The 2,843-nt window shown below is 33.8% G+C and overlaps 1 protein-coding gene across 1 annotated transcript; it reads right to left on the reverse strand.

Annotated features, from left to right (window-relative positions):
* Positions 1 to 1,731: 1,731 nt before the first annotated feature.
* LOC140448713 (uncharacterized) lies at positions 1,732 to 2,067 on the reverse strand. The gene has a single exon (XM_072541826.1). The coding sequence runs from the start codon at positions 2,065 to 2,067 to the stop codon at positions 1,732 to 1,734; it is 336 nt and encodes a 111-aa protein (XP_072397927.1).
* Between the last annotated feature and the right edge of the window lie 776 nt (positions 2,068 to 2,843).

Raw genomic sequence — 2,843 nt, forward strand, 5'->3', positions numbered from 1 at the left:
AGAAGAACGAAGTCTTCTCCTGACTGTTGCAACGCTAACATTGCAATTTCGTACTTCCTGTAGGAAATTTCGATGCATAACCGCTGTTGAAGTCCGGTTTTGTAAAGCCTGAAACACAAGAAAACGGTCATCTCTAGAAAGGCTTACGCCAACAATTCTTGCGACTTGCCGTTGAGTGTGACCGTTTTCCACAAACGCAACAATTTTTGGCAAAAAATAAACAATAACAAACACTAATAATGGCACTAATAAACACTAATGGCGGCAATAATAAACGTTTGTTTGTTGCGTTTGAACAGAAAGTCGAAGCACAAATGAGACATTTAAAACAAGCGGCAGTTACAGGTACCGTTCATTTTGGGAAGTGTACAGTTTTCCGCACAATCAGCATTATTGGAATTCTTTGTTATAAAGGAAACCGCTAAGCCGACAACAATTCTCAGAAACATGCATTAGTTTGTATTTGTGTTAATATTATTTACGATAAAGCTCGTTAAAAATTAAATAACGGCGATTTTCAAGGTGACCCGGATTCTATGATCGCGAGTGTGTTTTAAAAGCTGCAAATTTGGCATTTTCATTTGCTACATATATATTTATTATTTATTAAGCTCAACAGGCCTTGAAGGCCCAGGGCTGAAAGATTTAATTTTTTCTTACAATTATTATTACATATTATATACATATAATGCTATATCCTATACTACTATATTATATACAATATTACATTTGTTTATATAAAACACTTAATACTACACTTAATATTCCTTATAGTCTTTCCATACATTTCTTCACCGCTTCCTTCCATTGTTTTCTGTCCAAAACTTTTTCTTTCCAGTTTACAATATTAGGTACTTTTTTTTTAAGTCTTCATATACGCTGTCCTTCGATCTCCTTCTTGGTCTTCCTATTCTTCTTTTTTGTATTGGTTTACGTAATAGAACCATTTTTGGCATTCTCGCGTTTCCCATTCTTTCGATGTGTCCTACGTATTGGATTCTCTGTGCTTTGATTGCCGTTGTTATTTTTGGTTCATTGTCTAGTTCTTCAAGTTCCTTATTATTGCTTCTTCTCCATTGTCCATCTATTTTCACGCCTCCATATATTGCTCGTTGTATTTTCCTCTCCCATCTTTCTAAAAGGTCTATTTCTGATTTTTTAAGCACCCATGTTTCACATGCATATGTGGCTGTAGGTCTGATAACTGTTTTGTAGATTCTTATTTTTGTTTTTCTTGAGACATATTTGGATTTCATTAATCGACGCAATGCTCCATACTTTTTATTTGCTTTTGCTATTCTTACTTTTATCTCCCCTTCCCCATGTCCATTTTCATCTACTTTTACACCCAGGTAAGTAAATTCTCTTTTAAACGCACATGAATTTCCATCTTCTACCTCCAATGTGGAATTGTCTTCTTTTCTTTATCTGTTTATCCCATTATCATGTATTTTGTCTTTTCCTCATTTATGAGAACACCAAAAATGTTTGCTTTTTTTATTATATTGCTCATTAATTTTCTTAGCCCTTTCTTACTTGTTGTTAATAGTGTTGGATCATCTGCGAATGCCATACATTGATGGTCATTTTTAAAAATCGTTTCCTGTGTATTTATTTTACTTTTTCTAATTATTCCTTCCAGTATTACATTAAAAAGAGTCGTTGATAGTGGGTCTCCTTGTCTTAATCCTTTCTTTGTTTCAAAATTATTTGATTTATGTCCCTTCCATGTTATTTCGTTTGTGGAGTTATCTTTACCATCCTGACGATTTTACTTGGTAGACCCATTTCTTTCATTAGTTCGTACATATGTTGCTGCTTTACCGTATCGTAGGCCTGTAAGTCGACGAACAGGACGTATATTGCTATTTTATGTTCGTAGCACGTAGTCTGGATTTCTTTTAACGCAAATATTTGGTCAGTCGTCGACCTATTTCTTCTGAATCCTGCCTGATATTCGCCCAATATCTTTTCCGTGTATTGATTCAGCTTTGTTCTTACGATGTTAGTCAATATTTTGTACACGACTTTTAGCAACGCGATACCTCTATAATTTTCACATCTCATTTTGTCACCTTTTTTATGTATAAGGGCATATCCAAGCCCTGGCCCATTCTCTTGGCATTCTTTCTGTTTCCCACATACTTTTTATCAGGCTATATATCTCCTTATGTAGTCTTTTTCCTCCTGCCTTTATCATTTCCGCCGATATTTCTGTTATTCCTGGGCTTTTCTATTTTTTAGTCCTCTTATTTCATTTTCTTTTTCTTCCCTCGTAGGTGTTTCTATTACTATATGATCATCTTTAATTTCCTGGATTGTTCCCCTTTCTTCTTCGTTTTTGTTTAGAAGTTGTGTAAAGTAAGTTTGCCAATTTCTCATTATTTCCCCAGGTTCATTTATTAATATTCCTTCCTCATTTTTCATATATGGGTTATGTTTCTGATATCCCCTTTCCATTTTTCTTGTTTCATGGTAAAAGAATCTTTTCCTCTATTACTTTGAGTTTTTCTTCGTTGTATTTTCTTTTTTTATTTCTGCATGTTTTCTTCATCATTCTCCTTAATTCTCTATATTCTTGTGTGTTAATGTCAGTATTATTTCTTAAGTTTTTATTCTTATTCTTCTAATTTCTTCTGCTATTTTTGACATTCCTCATCATACCATGCTTTTGCTTTTTGTTTTCTATTACTTTTAATTATTGTTTCTTTACTGGTGTTTAAAACAGCTTCTTTTATGCTTTCCCACTTTTCTTCCGGGTCTAGTGTTTCTGGTTCTTCATTTAGTCTGCTGGTTATTCGTTGCTCGTACTTCTTCTGTGTCGTATTAGTGCTGTGTTGAAT

Source organism: Diabrotica undecimpunctata, chromosome 8 (genome assembly GCF_040954645.1).
Source record: "Diabrotica undecimpunctata isolate CICGRU chromosome 8, icDiaUnde3, whole genome shotgun sequence".
NCBI classification, from domain to species: Eukaryota; Metazoa; Arthropoda; class Insecta; order Coleoptera; family Chrysomelidae; genus Diabrotica; species Diabrotica undecimpunctata.